The sequence below is a fragment of the Pan paniscus genome, chromosome X, assembly GCF_029289425.2.
Source record: "Pan paniscus chromosome X, NHGRI_mPanPan1-v2.0_pri, whole genome shotgun sequence".
In the NCBI taxonomy this organism is placed as follows: Eukaryota; Metazoa; Chordata; class Mammalia; order Primates; family Hominidae; genus Pan; species Pan paniscus.
In genome coordinates, this window is record NC_073272.2 from 97,044,412 (window position 1) to 97,066,072 (window position 21,661).

At 39.7% G+C, this 21,661-nt stretch overlaps 1 protein-coding gene across 7 annotated transcripts in view; it reads left to right on the top strand.

Moving 5' to 3' along the window:
* Positions 1-21,661, top strand: part of DIAPH2 (diaphanous related formin 2) — a 921,502-nt gene that overhangs the window by 740,382 nt on the left and 159,459 nt on the right. For 3 of the 7 annotated variants that reach the window (XM_055106527.2, XM_055106529.2, XM_055106528.2), the window contains one exon: positions 5,745-5,840. In XM_055106527.2, coding sequence (XP_054962502.1) covers positions 5,745-5,840 — 96 coding nt within the window. Of the gene's footprint in view, positions 1-5,744; positions 18,318-21,661 lie in introns of those variants that run through there. The other 4 variants (XM_055106523.2, XM_055106524.2, XM_055106526.2 and 1 more) reach the window with 3 other exon arrangements.

Sequence of the window (21,661 nt, forward strand, 5' to 3'; positions counted from 1 at the left end):
TGAACTCGTAGACCAAAAAAACCCCTACTCACTACTAATTACATCTAAGTAAGAATTAATGGTTCTATGAACTTGGAAGTTCTAAGTGAACTGTCAACCTCAAATTAAATCACATACAAAATTTCACTGAAATGCATTCAAAATGAAGAGTAACTTCTTTCAAAGGATCATGTTGACTTCCATTTTGTTTTAGGAAGACTAACTGAAATATAATCAATCCCACGATTATATTCATAAAACCTTGATTCAGTAAGGTTAGACATTTTATGAAAAATACTCAGCTTCTTTGAAAGTTATCGTGGAGCAAAAGAAAAAGTAATGGGGGACTGAAGCCTACATTTCTTTCCTTTAATACATCAGTGATATTTACAAAAAAATTTTTTTTAGCAGAACTATTTGGCATATATGTTCTCAGCAGGGACAATATTACCCCAAAAGGGATGAATACTGGTTCTTGGGAATGTGGATGGAAAAACATCTTAGATATTGCAATGGTTTGTAGCCTTCCAAAGGACCGCGGTACATAAACAGACGTACAAGATATCTGTGGCATTAAATGTTAACAATAGGGGGCATTAGAAAAAATATCTAAAAAGACTCCCAGTGGGAGGAAGACAATAATGAAAAAAGGTTGAGAGACGTTGCTCTAGCATAATATTTCGACAAGTATAGTGAGGTAGCAACTACTAAATTAAGCAAAGGTATTTATTTTTATTCCCACTTTATTTATTTTGAGACAGGGTCTCACTCTGTCACCCAGGCTGGAGTGCAGTGGCATGTTCATGGCTCACTGCAACCCCAACCTCCCAGGCTCAAGTGACCCTCCCGCCCCAGCCTCCTTAGTAGCTGAGACTATACATGCACATGCCACCACACCCAGCTATTTTTTTTTTTCTTTTGTATTTTTTGTAAAGATGGGGTTTCACCATGTTGTCCAGGCCAGTCTCAAACTCCTGAGCTCAAGTGATCCTCCCACCTTGGCCTGCCAAAGTGCTGGGATTACAGGCATGAGCCACTGCACCCAGCCTCCTCTCAACTTTTTGTCATATTTGTTTTTCCATCTTTTTATCTAATTACAATATAATAGCATTAAAGAATTTTAATAAAACAATATCTATAATGTTATACATTTTTATGTTTGCATATTATTTAGGTAAATCATAAATACATTTTTTCAGTAATTTACATATATTTACTTTTCTACATAGTCTTTATAATTATCATTTTTGTAAGGATACATAAAATTTCACTTGTGCTGTTGTCCTCACCTTCTTGTACTTATATATCTCTAAAAATTCCTTCCCTGTCTTCTTTGCAATTCTGCTTCTCCTGACTGCCTGTTGAAAGTTGGGTTTCTCTGATTCTGGGGAGGGGATTAGGAAGACATTAGTCAAAAGACACAAAATTTCATTTGGACAAGAGGAATAAGCTCAAGAGATCTATTGTACATCATGGTAACAGTAGTTAATAACAATATATCGTGTATTCAAAAATTGCTCAGAGATTTTAAGTGTTCTGACTACCAAAAAATGGTGACATATGTTAAACAGCTTGATTTAGTCATTCCACAATGTTTACATATATTAAAACATCATGGTAGGGTGCAGTGGCTCATGCCTGTGATCCTAGCACCTTGGGAGGCTGAGGTTGGCTGATCACTTGAGGTCAGGAGTTTGAGACCAGCCTGGCCAACACGGTGAAACCTTGTTTCTACTAAAAATACAAAAGAAAATTAGCTCGCGCATGGTGGTGCACACTTGTAATCCCAGCTACTTGGGAGGCTGAGGCAGGAGAATCGCTTGAATTTGGGAGGTGGAGGTTGCAGTGAGCCTCGATCACACCACTGCACTCCAACCTCGGCAACAGAGGGAGACTCTGTCTCAAAAAAAAAAAAAAAATCATATACTGGGTGTGTGTGTGTATGTATATGTGTGTGTGTGTGTGTGTGTGTGTGTATAATTTTTACTTGTCAGTTAAAAATTCTTAAATATTTTTTAAAAAGTTGAGGTTCTCTGGAATTGCATCTTCTATTCTATCCTTCTTCTAATATACTTTTTCAGGGTTGGTAATCTCATCCACCATCCAATGACACCCAAATCTTTAGCTCCAGCCCAGAGTTCACTCTTGCATTTCGGACCCACATTTCCAACTTCTTTTTCACTATTTCTACTTATATATTTCTTAGATATATAAAATAGATCACATTTTCTCATACTTGTTTATCCCTGGTCATCTAAACTCCTCTCCTTAATCTCACCCTCCTTCTCTTGCCTGCTAAGTCCTATTGACTGTATTAATGCCTTCAAAATATCCATCCTCTCCATTCACTTTGCTCTCTGTTTAGTTCAGGATATGTGTTATTTAGACAATTATGCTATGCACCTAAAAATTTCCCTGCCTTTTTTTTTTTTTTTTTTTTTTTGAGATGGAGTCTCGCCCTGTCACCCAGGCTGGATGGAGTGCAGTGGCGTGATCTTGGCTCACCACAACCTCCACCTCCCAGGTTCAAGTGATTCTCCTGTCTCAGCCTCCCGAATAGCTGGGATTACAGGCGCCTGCCATCACACCTGGCTAATTTTTTTTATTTTTAGTAGAATCGGGGTTTCACCATGTTGGTCAGGCTGGTCTTGAACTCCTGAGCTCAAGTGATCTTCCCACCTTGGCCTCCCAAAGTGCTGGGATTACAGGTGTGAGCCACTGTGCCCGGCGAAAATTTCCCTGCCTTTTGTCTCGCCATCCTCTGAGTCATTCTCCACAATGCTGTCTAACAAGTCTTTCTAAAGAGTAAATCTGATCAGGTTACTTCCTTTTGTTTAAAGCTGATATGCCCAGTACAGTAACCACCATCTGCATGTAGCTATTGAGTGCCTGAAATGTGGCTAATCTGAACTGACGTGTGCAGAAGTAAATATGTACTAGATTTCTAAGAGTTAGTCTGATAAGAAGAATGTAAAATCATCATTTTGAAAATACATTTGGTTGAATGTTTACTTAATGTATTAAAAATCAATTTGACCAGGCGCAGTAGCTCACGCCTGAAATCCCAGCACTTTGGGAGGCCGAGGCAGGCGGATCAGTTGAGGTCAGGAGTTCGAGACCAGCCTGGCCAACATGGTGAAACCCTGTCTCTACTAAAAATACAAAAATTAGCGGGCATGGTGGCAGGCGCCTGTAATCCTAGCTACTTGGGAGGCTGAGGCAGGAGAATTGCTTGAACCCAGGAGGCGGAAGTTGTAGTGAGCAGAGATTGCGCCACTGCACTCCTGCCTGTTCAACAGAGTGAGACTCTGGCTCAAAAAAAAAAAAATCAATTTTACCTTTTTTTATTTTTTAATATTACTACTAGAATATTTAGCATTATTTATGTGGTTCACATTTATGGCCTGCATTTTATACCTAGTGAATACTGTTAACTTATCGAATAGTGTTCAAGCCCCATATCATAGAATTTTCATCTTTCATCATCTGGGCACTAATTCCTAGTTCATTTCAACTTCTGCCAGCTATTGAGCAAAGAGCACTGGGCTTGGTATCAAACTGATCTGAGTTCATACCTGGGCCTCTCCACCACAGTTGAAATACATATAGTTCTTATCTCAGTATGTTGTGAGGATTAAAATATCTAACAACTGTAAAGTGTCAACTGCATATAATTTAATTCTCCCAGGTACATTCTAGCCATACCAAACTACCTTCAGGTCTTTTTTTTTCTATTGAAAAGAGCAGGTGATACTTCATATGTGTCTGTGACCTTAATGAATGTTGTTTTGTTTGTTTTGTTTTTGTTTTTGTTTTTGTTTTTGTAGATGGAATATCAGTCTGTTGCCCGGGCTGGAGTGCAGTGGTACAATCTCAGCTCACTGTAACCTCTGGCTCCCGGGTTCAAGTTCAAGTGATTCTCCTGCCTCAGCCTCCCGAGTAGCTGGGACTACAGGTGCCCACCACCATGCCTGGCTAATTTTTATATTTTTAGTGGACTCTGGGTTTCACCATGTTGGTCAGGCTGGTCTTGAACTCCTGACCTCAAGTCAGCCACCTGCCTCAGCCTCCCAAAGTGCTAGGATTACAGGCATGAGCCACCACGCCCGGCCTCTTAATGAATGTTACAACTACACAATCCCCTTTCCATGTTTACTCAATGGGCTCTACTTCATTTTTCCTGTTTTCACCAAATATTAGACCTGAGAACCTCAGTGTTTCTCTTCATTTTTTTTATTTTCAGTCAATACCCCATCCTAGAGAGTTTATTTTAAAAGAATAAATTATTATAACATTGGAGAAGTTTCAGATCAAATGCAGAACATAATCAAAAAATATTTTAGCTTGCTCTTGTCCCATAAGAAAATGTATTTTCGGCTGGGCGCAGTGGCTCACGCCTATAATCCCAGTACTTTGGGAGGCCGAGGTGGGCGGATCACCTGAAGTCAGGAGTTTGAGACCAGCCTGACCAACAGGGAGAAACCTGTCTCTACTAAAAATACAAAAACTAGCCAGGCGTGGTGGCGCATGCCTGTAATCCCAGCTACTCAGGATGCTGAGACAGGAGAATCACTTGAACCCCGGAGGCAGAGGTTGTGGTGAGCCAAGATCACGCCATTGCACTCCAGCTTGGGCAACAAGAGCGAAACTCTGTCTCAAAAAAAAAAATGTATTTTCATTTGTGATCTCATACCCCATAGTTAATTTTTTAAACAAAGTAGGATTCAGATTTAACTTTGGAATAGCATCAGAAACAATGTCCTTTCCCTCTTCCCTCCTTCTTCTCTTAACCCTCTTGCCTGCAAATTGTCATCTACCTCACACTCACACATTTAGCTACCCTCAAGGTAGCCACCTATTTAGGGTCCTTTTCATCAGCTAGGCCAGTTAGGAAGAGCAGGCTGAGCTCACTGGGGATTATGCACAGTGTAATAGAGACTTTCTGGCCATTGACACCTTGAGACAAACACTCTAACAAATCTTTAAAGTGTTTTTCATGGCTAGAGTTGTCAAAGATAGGAGGAGGGTAAAATGTTTTAAATGCTGTTTCTGTTAGGAATTTCCACGAACATCTTCTGAGCATCCCACTTATGGCTCCTTAATAGTTCTTTCCCATAGGAAAAGTTTAGACACACAGCAGCATTCTAAAAAGGAAGTGGGACTCTGGCTGATGTCCCTAAAAGTTAAAATGTGGCCTTTCAGATAATGTGGTCACCTTTTCTTTATACAGTGTCAGCATCTCAAAATGGTAAAGAATATGGATTAGGTAAGAATTGAATGCAAATGTGTTTTGCAAATAGTGTTTTCTAAGATAATCGCAGATGATGGTTGAATGCCGAAAGTATTAATACAATCAGTATTTAACCTTGTGTAACTCCGCTTCATCAAATCACGCCCTGCACATTGATTGCATTAAGCTGGGTCAGTGGTTTCTTGGTTAGGAATATCTTATAAGAATCTTAACGGGAAGGCAGCAGTAGCTGATCAGCTACTGTTTATTTGCATACTGAGCGTGTCATCAATAATACAAAAGACAAGGTCTTTAAGTTGAAAGAACAGTGGGATTGGCATGAATTTTTCCTAATGGTGCATAATAAGCAAAGTAGTCTGTGGTGCCAGAAACTGACAGGATCCATTATGTTAAAACAGATATATATCTTTAATTTAGGGGTATTATGTAAATCTGACAGGAGTTTTTCCCTTTATTTTCCTGTAGTTTAACTTTAATTGCTCCAAGATTAATTCTGATTTCTCCCTTTCTCCAGAGGGTGATGAGACTGGTGTGATGGATAATCTTCTAGAAGCCCTACAATCAGGTGCAGCATTCAGAGACCGTCGAAAGCGGATTCCAAGGAATCCAGGTAAAACACATTCCACCTCACATAGTATTGTAAAATATGAATGTTCAGAGCAAAGTAGCAACACCAAAAAAAAAAAAAAAGGAAAAATAAAAATACTTCCTCATGAAGACTTTTTTTAACAGTTGATCTCAGCTCATGTGTGAAATCTCAGCAGGCATCTACATGATTGCAAGTTTCAACTTGGTAAATGTATCTTCAAATAACTGTAGACTTTACAACAAAAATCAGAAACAAGGACTCCCACTGTGTTTAATATTAAATATTTTAATTGTTATTTTATGAGCATGTGGTTTAGGTGGAAAGTAGTTTAAAACCATAAATGTAATTAAATCATTAAAAGTAATTGGCCCTAAGGAGATCACATTAGCTATTCACAGGTAAGGAAACTGAGACAATGCTTGTTTCTAGAGACCATTTTGGTTTTGCAGTGCAGTCTGTTCTCTGTGATCCATGTTAATAAAGGGAGGAGAGGAACAGATAGTCCAAGATCCCCTCAAATCCCAAAGTTTTTGTTTTTATATTTGATTAGTAACAGTTAAAGCCACACTATGAAAATAGATCTCAGGGGAAGAAAAATCGTAAAAGAAGTAAAACAACCTCCCTCACCCAAGTGAACTGGAAAGTTGTCTACTTTCTCTGTTCATACCCTATGGTAGAAGTAAATAATGTAATAGCTCCTCTAAGGATAATCCAAGTAGGCTGAACTGTCTACCTCCTCTCAGTAAGGTTTTCTATTTGTAGCTCATATCTTTCTTGAAGTAGAGAAAGAAATTAGGTATGTTGATTTTAAGACTCCTCTTCATGGGCTGTAAAGCTATATGGAGAAGTAAATGAAAAATGGAAAATTAATAGTCAATATGTAAACTCTACTTCATTTAGATTAATAAGATTTGCCTTAAATAGCCTGCAATTCCAAAAATATTCTCTATTTGGACTGGAAGTTACCATGTATCATTTAATGGAAATTAGTAGCTCTCAAAACCATTGTATTGCAACAAACGAGTGAGAGAAATGGGGCCCAGAACATAGTTGTCCAGGAAAGCTTTTGGCAATGATGACCTTGATGGCAGAAGACAATATATGTTATATTCATCTTTTTCACATTTGGGTGAATCCTGATGGATATTGGGTAACATTCTGCCTCTGCTATTTATGGATGGTCCCTGAGAGATTAACCTAAAGATAAGATTTGACTGAGAGGAAACAAGTGTTTTGGTTGGAGTATAAGACTACTTTTATGTATATGAATGCATCGTAGATGGCCTACAAAAAGGGTGGAAGACTGGACGAAAAAAAGAATGGAAGTCTGTATTTATAAGTTCATATTCATTTTGAAGGTAATGCTGCATGGCAGAATACTAGAAGCACTACTCATCTATAACTATGAGGCAGCCATTCCACTTATCCGCAGCCTTTGTCTGTAAATGAGAATGTTCTACCATGCCATCAGAAGCCCCTATCACCTCTTAAGGAAAATAAAAACCTTCACTGCTCTTTCTTGAACTATCAGAGCAATAGTAGTCAGTGAAAGGTGAACTGAAATAATTTTTGTATCAATTCATTTCTCCGTTAAGCAGCTGATAAGTGAAAACATGTTATTCTGGGCCATAAAAGAACTGCCATAATTTTTCTAGGCTGTTTATTTTAAAAATGCACATTTGCTAAAGCCCTTGTCTGATTAGTCTCACACCTCATACTGATTCTAGAAAAACTGTACTTGGAGACAGAGATCATTCCATGGGGTTTCTGTGAGTTTGGTACTCAAGGGAATATAGTGTTGTCAACTGTGAAACACCAAGAATATATTCACAAACTGCATAATTTTATAGTACTGATTCCAAGTAATCTAAATTGGGATTTCCTTTGGTTTGTAGCTGGAGTGCCTCCATGAACACATAGGGTTAAAAATATCACTCGATTTAGCTGTGGCAGTCATTCCAAGTGGCAGCAGCCAAAGCAAATGTCCAGAGGTAAAACGAAACTCAAATGCAGACAGTGGCAGTGGTTGGGAAGCACCTTGGTCATCAGTAGAAGAGCTGGAAGTGAGGGAGTGGGGACAGAAGGCACAGAGTTTACAAGTCTGCCAAAAAACTCTGTCTGCCTCTTTCTGGAAGAAGCAGAACTGGGGACTTTTACAGATTTCCTCCTTGCCTCAACCCTTCCTAGCTAGATCATCTTTTCCTGCTAGTCCCGTTATTTTTACTTTCTTAGGCACCTGATTTGTTTCCTTTCCAAGACCCCATTGACTTGGTATTGTTATACTTTCCCTGTTCAACATTGACATTCTTGATCTTTTCCAACAACCTCCACTTCAGCATGATGAGATAAAAGCAGAAAAGGCTAATTATAAAGAAAGCTATCTTCCCCCAAGTAAAGTAAAATAAAAGGAAAATCCAAAAAACACTAAAATCAGAGTCAACCACAATCAGCAAAGATGTACTTACTGCTCTGCTTGCCATTTTCATTACCATCGCTTATAGATGGGTATTACTGTTATGTAAAATACAGAGCTCTACCATTGTGTTTCTAATTGTAATCTTTTTATTTATTTTTTATTTATTATTATTTTTTTGAGACGGAGTCTTGCCCTGTTGCCCAGGCTGGAGTATAGTGGTGCGATCTCGGCCCACTGCAACCTCCACCTCCTGGGTTCAAGAGATTCTCGTGCCTCAGCCTCCCCAGTATCTGAGATTACAGGGACATACCACCATGCCCAGCTAATTGTTGTATTTTTATTTTATTTTTATTTTTATTTTTATATTTTGAGACAGAGTCTTGCTCTGTTGCCCAGGGTGCAGTACAGTGGCATGATCTTGGCTCACTGCAGCCTCTACCTCCCAGGTTCAAGTGATTCTGCTGACTCAGCCTCCTGAGTATCTGGGACTACAGGTGCCCGCCACCACGTCCAGCTAGTTTTTGTATTTTTAGTAGAGATGGTATTTCGCCAGGTTGGCCAGGCTGGCCTCAAACTCCTGACCTCAGGTGATCCGCCCACCTCGGCCTCCCAAAGTGCTGGGATTACAGGCGTGAGCCACCATGCCCGGCCAAATTGTTGTATTTTTAGTAGAGACTGTGTTTTGCCCTATTGCCCAGGCTGGTCTCGAACTCCTGACCTCAGGTGATCTACCCACTTGGGCCTCCCAAATTGCTGGGAGTACAGGTGTGAGCCACTGTGCCCGGCCATCTAATTGTAATGTTTTAAATTTTATATGTAAACAAGATGAGGTGATAGTCTGTATTCTTCATTAGAAAATCAAAATGTTAATAAATGATATGATTAGTTGCCTAAATTATAAATCGCCCACTCTGAGCCTGTGCCCCCTACCCAAGACCTACCATATTTAGTAACTCAGAAGGAGCTTCCAAATATTGCCTCCAGCCCATTCAGCAGATGTGCTGTTTCAGTGAAGTACCAAAAGGCATTTCAAGGTAGACTATCATATCAGTAGTGATAATTGAAAATACTTTTTTTTAATAAAAAACAAAAAGGCTGGGCGTGGTGGCTCATGCCTATAATCCCAGCACTTTGGGAGGCTGAGGTGAGAGGATCATTTGAGCTCAGGAGTTTGAGGACAGCCTGGACAACATAGCAAAACCCCATCTCTACAAAAAAATACAAAAAAAAATTAGCCAAGCATGGTGGCATGTGCCTGTAGTCCCAGCTACTCAGGTGGCTGAGGTGGGAGGATTGCTTGAGCACGGTAGGCAGACGTTGCAATGAGTAGAGATCATGCCACTGCACTCCAGCCTGGATGACAGAGCCAGACCCTGACTCAAAAAAAGAAAAAAGAAAATATTAACTGGTGTATCACAGGCCCCAGATAGTCGAAATGTACACAGGTGATAAATAACGACTCTGGTTGTACTGGTGCATACTAGCTGAATATTAACCCAGATCACAAGCTTTGCTGATGTCAAAATCAGAGATTAGGAAATGAGCCCCTAAATATTCATTTATTGTACATCTGCTGTGTAAAAGGTACTATGCTGTACATGATGAGGGAAGATGTAGAAATAATTAAGATAAGATCTCCTTAGTTATAAGACCCTGTGTATTATAGGAATGATAAAAAGCATAGAAAGACTACAGAATAAGGCAGAAGATAATAAGTATCATACAAGAGGTGTTAATAACATACTGTGTGACTTCAGAGAATGGGACTTGCATGCATTATCAGATATATCAGAAAAATAATAATGGAGGAAAAGACTGAAGGATGAGTAGGGATTCCAACAGTGAGAGCTGGAGTTAGGGATAGTGAGCATTTTAGTCAAAAGAAATGTCATTAAGAAAAACAGAGGCAAGAAAGTTCAAAGCATTTTTCAACAATGGCAAACAGTACAGTAAGAAAATAGGATATATATAGTATAGAAGTATAGGGGTAATTCTGGAAAATTAGGTTTGCTCCATATCAGGGAGTGCTTGACTGAGAGACTAAGGTGTTAACTTACAATTCTCTAAGCAATGGGGATTTATTGAAGGCTTTTAAGCAGTGGAGGAACACAATCAAAGTTACGCATTAGAATATTTAAAGGAGTATAAGTAATCAATTAGGAGTCTATTGTCATATTCTTATTTAGAGATAATTTAGAGCGAGAGGAGTAGTCAAGAGGCAAAGATAACCCTATGGCTTTGAGTATGACTGGCTAAGAAGACAGTTGGGTTACTAAACTTTTTTTTTTTTTTTTTGAGAAGGAGTCTCGCTCTGTCGCCAGGCTGAAGTGCAGTGGTGCGATCTCCGCTCACTGCAACCTCCGCCTCCCAGGTTCAAGCAATTCTCATGCCTCAGCCTCCTGAGTAGCTGGGATTACAGGCACGTGCCACCGCACCCAGCTAATTTTTTTTTTAATTTTTAGTAGAGACGAGCTTTCATCATATTGGCCAGGATGGTCTCAATCTCCTGACCTCGTGATCCGCCCGCCTTGGCCTCCCAAAGTGCTGGGACTACAGGTGTGAGCTACCGCACCCAGCCGTAAGGTTACTAAACTATTAAGATAAGAAAAGGAGTGGTGATAGTAGAAGAAGGTAAATTCAGTTTTGGATAAGTTAAACTGAAAGTGATAGCAGAACACTGAGGTCAAGATGTCCAGAAGATTTTTGGAAATATAGTTACAGATTTCATGACAAAATGAATTCTTGAGTGTTCTGGATATAGTGTGGATAGGGGAAGGGATTGTTATAGGGATTTTTAAGAGAAAAGAAAACCAAAGACAGAGACTTGGAAACACCTTCACTAAGGGGCTAAAAGAAGATAGACAAGGAGCAATTGGGCAGGTAGGAGGAGAATCCAGACATTATTGTCCTAGAAACAAAGGAAGAGGGAAGTCCTAAGAAGGGAGGAGAGGTGAACATTTTTGACAATGACATATGCTCTGGTGGAATAAAAAAGGGTAAAAAACCGATGATTTGCTATTTGGGAGCGTTCTAATGACTTTTTGAAGAGCATCCTTTCAATATTGTGATGGAACTGGGAAGAGAATACAGAGCTATGCAGAGTAGATGGTGAGGCTATAGGGAAAGATCATATTCATTCAACAGTTGAGCAGTCTTATTGAATGCCTCCTCGGTGCATTATACTGAGTTAGGTGCTGAGGATACAAAATCAAACGGGAGCCTAGAGGAGCTCACATACTGTTTGGGAAAACACGAATATAAACCATGTGATCAATTTACAATGCGGTCTTCTATATGCTGTAATAGAGGTAGGAACAGTAAGCGTGTGCAGCATAGGAGTTAGAGTAACCACTCACAACCCCCCACCTCTCTCCTTTGTGTCTGTATAATATGGGCTATTCTTTCTAGCAGTTTGGTGGGTGAAAGGTACATCTCATTTTTCCTTCACAACCTAGTATGGATTTATCTTCTGTGAATTTTGCTAAATCTTTCTTGATCCTGTGTTGTTACAGCGTTTGTTACCACATAAGATAATAAGTTGCATACATTTACCATCTACTTTGTAAAGAATTGCCCTGGCTGTGTAATTGTAAGATCAAAGATAAGCTTTGGAGGAAAAAGAAGCACATAGAGAGACACCTTGCAGGAGTGAAAATGACTCTTTTTTTTTTCTTTTTTTCTTTTTTTTTTTTTTTTGAGATGGAGTCTCACTCTGTTGCCCAGGCTGGAGTGCGGTGGCGCGATCTTGGCTCACTGCAAGCTCCGCCTCCCGGGTTCATGCCATTCTCCTGCCTCAGCCTCCCAAGTAGCTGGGACTACAGGGCCTGCCACCACGCCCGGCTAATTTTTGTATTTTTAGTAGAGGCGGGGTTTCACCGTGTTAGCCAGGATGGTCTCAATCTCCTGACCTCGTGATCCGCCCTCCTTGGCCTCCAAAAGTGCTGGGATTACAGGCGTGAGCCACTGCGCCCAGCCAGAAAACCACTCTTAAAATACAAATACACAACTCCACATCTGTTTTATTGCCAAATAGCTATAGATACTTAGAGCTTACTTCATTTCTTCAACCAACCCGACTTTTTTATTCTTTGCCCACTGTAAGTAAATATAAATGGGCTTCTCAGCAATAGGTGGATATCTAACTTAGCATTTTGGCTATGACTGGATTTTGATATATAGTTCTAGACATTAAAAAAACACACAAGAGAAGCATTATGAAGAAATGAAACCAGGAAACAATAAATGTATTTTGGTTTTAGAACCACACGGGGCAACCAAGAAAACTAAATTTCAAAAATCAGGAGCAACTCAGGAGACACATGATCCTAGTTTTATGTGTCAGCAAGATAACAGTATAAATGAGAAGGTATAATTTACCATTTGAGAACAGATAGGGGACAAGAAACAATGTTATACAACAGAGAAAAAGAAACCTCCGTATGTATTAGGGAAGAATAATTTCACAGCAAAACAAAACCCACATTTCCCCAGGCCTCACTGCCTCATGTAAATAAGAAAACTCAAATTTTGCTGGCTCTTGTCTCTACATACACATTCAGCACCTCATCTGCTATAAGGGCTCTATGAAGCATTTCTGGGAGTTATCAGGGGGCATTTCACAGAAACAAGCACACACCACCGTTCCTCCACCTCTGCTATAATACCATGCATTTCTACGCTTGCTGTCTTCTGTAGCAGCAGGGACTCATGGCTTCACAACGCCAGAGTTTGACAGTCGTCATTGACAAAGTAGGGGGGAAATGCCTCTCTCTTTTCCTTTAGTGCGGCACTCCACCTGTGTACCAAGTAGTACTGCTTATGCCTCAGACTATTACAGATAATTTTAGAGAAAGAGCTTTCAATTTTAAATGACACCCTCCCCCGCCCACCATCACAGAGGATTTGACCCAAGATGGCAAGAGTCAAAGACAAGCTCATAACAGATCCCACGTAATACTCAGCATCATCTTGATGACCAAGGTCTATTGTGGTTTTGTGCTTGTTTTGTTTTATTATTACTAGGTCTTGCTGGTCGTTTATTCCAAGCTGTTTACTTCTTTTTCCCTGAAGATAAGTTCTTCTTCATGAACTTTCTCAGTCTCTGTTTTATAAATGTCAGAATCTTATACTACCACACTAAGCCCCATTTAGTCTATAATACATTCATTATATTGTAATATACAATTAAAATCTGGTTTTAGAAAGTAATGCAAGGAAATAAATAAAAGCATGACATTCATCCAAGTAATACTTATTAATCAAATACTAGGGGCCAGGCAGCAGTGCTAGGGCCTTGGAATACAAATATGGGTCTTGCCCTTAAAAACTCAGAGCCTCATGGGAAAGACATATGATATAAATTTCATAATATAAGTGTTCAAAAAGTGCTAAAAAGAGCAACTAACTGCCTGGAGAATTCAAGAGAGGCTTCATGATGAAAGTGGCCTTTGATCTATGTTTGGAAGGATGAGTAGTAGTTTGGGGGAAAACAAGAGGAGTAGGCTTTTCAGATAAAGGAAATGACAAAAACATGTGATGGAGATATGAAGGAGTAAAGTGGCAATGATGAAAAGTTAGTTTGTTGTAGCAAAGAGCCAGCAGGGGGTTTAAAGTAAAGGATTACATGATTTTACACACACACACACACACACACACACACACACACACACACACACGTAAATGAGTTTGAGGCTGGAGACAGATTTTGGGGACATCTGCACATATATATGTTTATTGAAACCTTGGGATCACCCAGAAAGAACATCTCAAATGAGAGGGTTGAGGATGGTACATTTGGGGAATTATAATATTTAAGAGGCAAATAGAGAAATCAACAAAGGATACTCAGAAAAAGAAAAAAAAAATTAGGGAAGAAGAGAAGCAGTAAAAAGTGGTACCTAAGAGCTGGGCATGGTGGCACATGCCTGTAATCCCAACTGGTAAGAGGAATGCTTGAGCCCTGGAATTTGAGACCAGCCTGGGCAACATAGTGAGACTCTCTCTTAAAAAAAAAAAAAAAAAAAGTAGTACCTGGAAGACCAAGAGTAGAGAGAATTTCAGAATGGAGAATTAGTCAACATGGTCACATCCTATAGAAAAGCTAGGCAGAATGACAACTGATAATTGACCAATGGGTTTTTCAACTAGCAGATTACACCTGACCTTTTCCCATGTACTTTCAATGTAATTTTGAGGGCCAAGAGGCAGCTTCTTTTTTTTTTTTTTTTTTTTTTTTTTTGAGACAGGGTCTGACTCTGTCACCCAGGCTGTAGTGCAGTGGTGCGATCACCACTCCCTGCAGCCTCAAACTCCCAAGCTCAGATGATCCTCCCACCTCAGCCTTCTGTGTAACTGGGATGACAGGTGCATGCCACCACGCCCAGCTATTTTTACTTATTTATTTATTTTTTTTGTAGAGATGGGGTTTTGTCATGCTGCCCGGGCTGGTCTTGAACTTTTGGGCCCAAGCCATCTGCCCGCCTCAGCCTATCAAATTGCTGGGATTACAGGCGTAAGCCACCACGCCACACCAAGAGCCAGGATATAATGCATTAAATAATGAAGAATATATTTTATACCTTGAATGCTGAGATTTGAGGGAAAGAAAAGTAGTTAGAAGACAATGAAAAGATAAATTGTGTCTCTTTTAGAGATTCTGACAGGAAACGCTAGACACACCAAAGATCTTGAATGGAGTTGTCAATCACTAATAATTATGCCAAATTTTACTTTCAAATATGTGATGCCCCCTGCTTAATTCAGTTGCATTTGTTGAGCATATACTGTGTGATTTAGCTAAACTACCTTAGCATGCCTAGTGATTTGTAGTTGTGTGATATGTAATTCATAGCCTCCAATGTAGAGTTTTACTCTCATAAGTTAAAATGAAGAACATTTATGGCTCATACAAAGAGGGACTGGATTGAGGGTAGAGGAGAGATATTCTTGAGTTAACAGGGTAGAAGAGGGTAGGATGGAAAAGGTGCCAAAAATGAATAGGAGTTGGGCACAGTGGCTCACACCTTTAATCCCAGCACTTTGTAGAGCCAAGGCAGGAGGATCTCTTGAGCCCAGGAGTTCAAGACCACCCTAGGCAACACAGGGAGACCTTGTCTCTACAAAAATTTTTATTTGAAAATTAGCCAGGGGTGGGGTGCGGTGGTTCACACCTGTAATCCCAGCACTTTGGGAGGCCGAGGCAGGGGGATCACAAGGTCAGGAGTTCGAGACCAGCCTGGCCAACATAGTGAAACCACATCTCTACTAAAAATACAAAAATTAGCTGGGCGTGGTGGCATGCACCTGTAATCCCAGCTACTTGGGCTGAGGCAGGAGAATCATTTGAACCCAGGAGGCAGAGGTTGCAGTGAGCCGAGATCGTGCCATTGCACTTCAGCCTGAGCGACAGGGCAAGACTCCGTCTCAAAAAAAAAAAAAAAAGAAAAGAAAAGAAAATTAGCCAGGTGTGGTGGTACACACCTGTAGTCCGAGCTACTCAGGAGGCTGTGGTGGGAGAATCACTTGAGTCCAGGAGGTTGAGGCTGCAGTGAGCTGTGATCGTGCCACTGCACTCCAGCCCAGGTGACAGAGCCAGACTCTGTCTCAAAATAAAAGAGGGGCGGGGGGTGGGTGGGGCCACCTTAAGAAAATCTTTGTCAACTTCAGAATTAACTGGTTTGCAAAGGGTGAAAATCAGGAGCAGGTGGGTGGTAGTACATATGTAATTCTCTTGATGGGAGGGAAGCAGGTGGTCGAATAGGGGCAAATCAGATATCCTTATGCTAGCCACTTAGTTTTCTCAGCAGCATGAGTCCAGGAGTCTCGGAGAAGTGATAAACATCCAGGTGATAGTTAATAACATGAGGGTGGGTCAGATAATCTCTGGAGAATGAGTAGAGCAGTGATCCTAAGATAGAACCCTAGAGAAAAGAAACATTTATGGCAGTGATTCTCAGCCCTGGCCACACACTGGTATTACTTTGAGGTACTTCTAAGAAATACCCACGTCCAGTTCCTCTCTGAACCAATCAAATTGAAATCTATAGGATTGGAGCACAGATGATAGCATGTTCAAAAATTATTTAGCCAATTTTAATGTGCTCCCAAAGTTGAGAACCACCAATTTATGGGACTAGCTCGGAATTTGGAGCCTATGAAAGACAGCATGGGCCAGGCGCAGTTGCTCATGCCTGTAATCCCAGCACTTTGGGAGGCCAAGGCAGGCAGATCACCTGAGGTCAGGAGTTCGAGACCAGCCTGGCCAACAGGGTGAAACCCCGTCTCTACTAAAAATACAAAAATTAGCTGAGTGTGGTGGCAGACACCTGTAATCCCAGCCACTCGGGAGGCTGAAGCAGGAGAATCGCTTGAACCCGGGAGGTGGAGGTTGCAGTGAGCCGAGATTGCACCATTGCACTCCAGCCTGGGGGACAAGAGTGAGACTTCGTCTCACAAAAAAAAAAAAAAAAAAAAAAAAAAAAAAGAGCGTGAAGGTATTGATTATGGAGATATGGGGAGAAGAAAGCTATTGTGGTATCACAGGGGCCAAAGGAGTAGAGCTTTTCAAAGAGAAAGGGCTTAATAACATCAAATATAGCAGAGATTACATGGACATAGAGTGTGGAATAATAGACACGGGAGACTCAAATAGGATGTAAGGGTAGGAGGGGGGTGAGAGATGAGAAATTACTTAATGGGTACAATGTACATTATTTGGATGGTGGTTACAATAAAAGCTCAGACTTCACCACTACAGGATATATCCATGTAACAAAACTGCCCTTGTACCCCTTAAATTTATACAAATTTATAAACATGTACCTGAGAGGATGACTAAAATAAGGATTGGAAAGGATCCACTGGATTTCACTAATAGAAATTCATTGGTGACCTTAGCCAAAAGAGTTTCAGGAGAATCTGTTTGGAGGGAGGCGATAAGAAAGGGGTAGAAGTAGGCTGGGCGCAGTGGCTCACACCTATAATCCTAGCACTTTGGGAGGCTGAGGCCGACAGATCACCTGAGGTCGGGATTTCGAGACCAGCCTGACCAACATGGAGAAAACCTGTCTCTACTAAAAATACAAAATTAGCCGGGCATGGTGGTGCATGCCTGTAATCCCAGCTACTCGGGAGGCTGAGGCAGGAGAATCACTTGAACCTCTGTCTAAAAAAAAAAGGAGTAGAAGTCAGATTGCATTGAGTTCTCAAGTGCTATTAGAGACCACTTAATTTAGTGTCTTTTTTTCATCACTTCATATGAATCTTCTGATGAAGTGTGTACCTGTATTGGTTATGTAATTTTTGTTTGTTTCCATTTTCTTTTTATTTTTAAATGAAAATTAAATTTTACTTTTGGGGCCAGGCGCGGTGGCTCACGCCTGTAATCCCAGCACTTTCGGAGGCTGAGGCGGGTGGATCACGAGGTCAGGAGATCGAGACCATCCTGGCCTATATGGTGAAACTCTGTCTCTACTAAAAATACAAAAATTAGCCGGGCGTGGTGGCACATGCCTGTAATCCCAGCTACTGGAGGCTGAGGCAGGAGAATGGCTTGAACCAGGAAGTCAGAGGTTGCAGTGAGCCGAGATCGTGCCACTGCACTCCAGCCTGGCGACAGAGCGAGACTCCGTCTCAAAAAAATAAATAAATAAAATAAAATAAAATTTACTTTTGGGACAGACATCACATGTATTGGCTAATAAGATCTAGCTTTGCATTAAGGAAGCTAGAAACTGAAGATTGCTATGTAGTCTATCCTTGATCATTCCTTGACAATTAGAGAACAAATTGAGCATGGACCATTTATCCCCTATTTATATGCAAAATTGTTCTAAGTAAGTATTGATGATGTTCTCTATAGAAATTTCAATCACTCACTTCCTTGTCTGTTCTCCTACACAATATTATCAGCTCTGCTGCACATTTCCTCATTGGTGATCCCTGCAGGAAAACAGGAGATAAGGTCAATTCTAGTTGACTTTTATGAGAATATGATTATAGCAGGCTTTCTTTAGTTATTGGAATATGTGATAAGTTAGGACAAACAATTATGCAGCAATAAATTTATCTTGGTTGTTTTAAGTTCATGTCAAAAATTCAGACATGCTAATGTTGGTAGCTAAGCTCACACAACTACCTGCTTATTTACAAACTTGCAATTCAGGAATAAATGATTGGGATCTTATATGGCAAGTGCATGATGCCAGTCTAACAGGAGCAGACGCTCTGTGCATTTGCAACTACAAAAAACAAAAAGATACTCAACAGGTTGTCATAAGTACCTTAAAATTTCTAGAAAATTAAGTGCTTTTACAACTAAAGGAAAATAAACATTTATTCTAATTGGTGGCCTTGATTATGGGAAAGTTTCTCTCATACAGGCTCATTTCTATATTATTAAGTATTTTCCTAAATAGGGATAAGAAATTTTAAGCTCTGCTTGCTTTACAGCAGAATCCATCTGCTTTCCCAGTGGACATCCCAAGACAACCAGATTTACCTGGACATGAATGTACTTCTGACCCTTCAATTTTCATTAAACCTTTAGATACACCTCTTCTATGTATTAAAATTTGAACCTTACTCCTGGTAGTTCCTTTTCTTGTTGCCCATTAAAATGAGAGGAGTGGAAGCTGAAAGAAGGAAGGAAGAAAGCAGTGGGTATCTTAAGCGCCACAGTTGTTTTGTTTTGGGTTTTGTTGTTGTTGTGATTGTTTGTTTTGAGGTAGGGTCACCCTCTGTCACCCAGGCTGGAGCACAATGGCATGATCATGGCTCTTTGCAGCCTTGACTCTCATGGGCTCAAGGGATTCTCCCCCACAGCCCCTCAACCCCACCCCCAGCCTCCCGAGTAGCTGGAACTATAGGCTCACAGCACTGTGCCTGGCTAATTTTAAATTTTTTTATAGACAGAGTCTCACTATGTTGCCCATGCTGGTCTCGAACTCCTGGGCTTAAGCAATTCCTTTGCCTCGGCCTCTCAGAGTGCTAAGATTACAAGCGTGAACCACTGCACTCAGCCCACAGAACTCTTTTGAGATTTCAGTTCTTCTATTATTTCTTGGTATCTTTTGCATTTGCAAAATACCTTGAATCTAAGATAGTGCCTCACCTATTCCAGGAAGCCTTTTAAAGTTATGCTCAAAGTCAACTCTCTTAAAGATATATTGATAGATGATACAAAGTATAAAAATACTATGCTTATAACTATATTCTGCTATTAAAAGATTGTGATTTATTTTTAGCATCTAGCACATAACTCATAGCATATGCTTTTGATACCTGCTTGTTGAATACTTCACAATTATTTTTAAAAGATTGAATCTACACAAAAGCCTTTTTAATATATTATACCTAAAGCTGTCTCTGAAGTTTGAAATTTGAGGGATGGAGGAAATAGAAATTTTATTCTACATCACTGTAAATGAAATCCCATTAAAGCTGAGTTTTTATGAGCAAGCTCGCATGTCCTATGTATGTTACCTTCATGTGACCTTTCTACTCAGTAATGTTTATGCTTGACAAGTAAAGAAAAATGCCGACTTTATATAAAAGACACAATGTAACTGTATGCCATTATTCTTATTCTTACATTCATTGTGTTTGCATTTGACTGCTACCTCTATGTCATTCTCAACTCAAATCATGGTTTGTTCCACTCCCACATGGCTACTTAGAGGGCAAATTCCTAAATACTGCCAGTGAAAATAAGAATAGAGTGACAATAATACCCTTTTGTTTCAGCTTTACATATGTTCTCGTCAGTCTTTGCAAATACTGTGATGCTCTATAAGATGGGGAAATAGAAGTTAGTGAATTTCTTTAGAATATCAGTAAGTAAATAATTGCTTTTCCAACTGTCACACTTATTTGCTCAGAAGAATAGATCTTTCTCGTTTAAGGGTTTTATTCAGTTCTACGTAATAGTATGTAAGACTGTTATAAGGATTTGATCTGTTTGTTTGAGGGACTTCTGGAATCCAGGATGGTATTTTCCCTTTCCACTTGGGAAGGTTTTAGCTTCAGATTTTAGGTTTACTGGTCTGTTCTATTGTTTGTCTAGCATAGATATAGTATACCACAAGCAATACAATACTCTCTGGGCAATGAACAGAAATTTTTTTTTTTTTAATTTCATACATTATTCACAAATCTGCAGTGGTTTCAGAAAGTCAGTGTGTATCCTGGACACAAATAAATGAAAAACACAAAAACAAGGGTATGATTTTCATATAGTTCTTTGGAAAGTTAATGCTATTGTGCACGGATTTCATTTTTATTTCAGTTATAATACCTGTTCGAGCTTTAGCAGCCTTATAGTTATTAATCAAAAGTGTACATGTTTATCTTTTTTCATAATAAACCGATAGATTATCTCCAAATACTTGGAGCTAAACTATGAAGGAATGTTTGTATCAGGAGGGGTAAGCAATATGATTTTCTGTGGATAATCCAGTGTTTATTTTAATTATGTTTGTGACATCATCTCAGTTGTCTATATCAGTACTACCTTATGTGGCAGAGATAATGAGAAATGACAGCGCTTTGTACATAATATTTGTGGATTTAATTCTATTGTCATATCATCAACCATAAACAATCATGAATTGAAAAGAAAAAGGACTTTAAAAAGTACTTTTCTAGTACATAGATTTTACTTTATGGTCCAAATTTAAACAAACTCTTTTGCACCTGGAAGAACATTATAATAAGCTCAGTTAGTAGTCCTAAAAACCCAGAACGTGGAAGCACCCAGATGATGCCTATCCTTAGTGACTGGGTATAATAAATTAGTGAGTAATGGGCCAAGATAGAAAATAAATTTAGAAATGAAGTTCCAACATCATGTGTTTCTAGGAAATTATTAGAGAATCTTTTAAATGTTGAATTTCCATAGGATACAGGTTGGGAAGGACAAATGGGAAGAAAAATGTCACATCTAACAACTGAAATAATTTTTTTTGTTGCCATAAACAGTATTGATCAGTTTGCATGGCTTATTTAGAACTGAAACTTCCTGGCAGAGGAAGATGCAAAGCACTGAGAAAATATTATGGGCAAGTTGAATGCTGTCCACACAGATTGTAAGCATTATAGATTATCCCTTTTTCACTTTTTTCCTGCTTCCCGTACTTTATGGTCCTGAGGCTTTTTGCACACTACTTTCCTCACTTTGTTCTCCTGATTCAGAAGAATTTTGTTTTATCTGTTTATCTCCCTCGTAACACTGTTTCTTTTTTCTTTTTCCTTTTTTTTTTTTTTTTTTTTTTGAGAAGGAGTCTCGCTCTGTTGCCCAGGCAACAGAGTGCAGTGGCGCGATCTCGGCTCACTGCAACCTCTGTCCCCAGGGTTCAAGAGATTCTCGTGTCACAGTCTCCTGAGTAGCTGGGATTACAGGTGCCCACCACCATGCCCAGCTAATTTTTCT